This window comes from Nannospalax galili, unplaced genomic scaffold, assembly GCF_000622305.1.
Source record: "Nannospalax galili isolate Female #2095 unplaced genomic scaffold, S.galili_v1.0 scaffold50, whole genome shotgun sequence".
Lineage (NCBI taxonomy): Eukaryota > Metazoa > Chordata > Mammalia > Rodentia > Spalacidae > Nannospalax > Nannospalax galili.
The window spans coordinates 1,630,119-1,630,601 of NW_008328749.1; the positions used below are offsets into that span (position 1 = coordinate 1,630,119).

At 27.3% G+C, this 483-nt stretch overlaps 1 protein-coding gene across 1 annotated transcript in view; it reads right to left on the bottom strand.

Annotated features, from left to right (window-relative positions):
- Csn3 (casein kappa) overlaps window positions 1-250 on the bottom strand; it is a 5,206-nt gene extending 4,956 nt beyond the window's left edge. The window contains exon 1 of the mRNA XM_008829590.1: window positions 197-250. Within this exon, the coding sequence (XP_008827812.1) occupies window positions 197-250 (54 nt within the window). The remainder of the gene's footprint in view (window positions 1-196) is intronic.
- Between the last annotated feature and the right edge of the window lie 233 nt (window positions 251-483).

The window sequence follows — 483 nt, forward strand, 5'->3', positions numbered from 1 at the left end:
CATTTCTTAATTATGGCAACTAAACATTTTTAGAAGCATATGAATTTAATTTTATGATATAAATAGAGGAAAAACTAGTAAAGTTACTATTTTGTTCTTTGAAGCTTGACTATATCTTGAAATTTACATAATTGGAGCCTTTAAATAAAAGTTATTTAACATCTTGCTAGCAATTGGTTAAATGAAATTAACTCACCAAAAAAGGCAGAGTTAATGCCAGAATATTCACAAGTAGGATAAAATTCCTCATCTTTGCACCTAAAAAAAATTAAAAAATAAATCCATTGCTAATAAGTTAGGAGCAAGTTGTATGTGATGTGTTCTTTAAGAGGGAAAAAATCTGCTGAATTCATAGGAAGACTTAGTTAGTGCAGAAATCTATTGCCTCAAAGTATAGAAACAGTAAACTTGAGGAAAAAGTATTTTGAATTCAATGCTTACTATATATGAAAGTATCATTAAAATGCAACAGTCTATTCATTT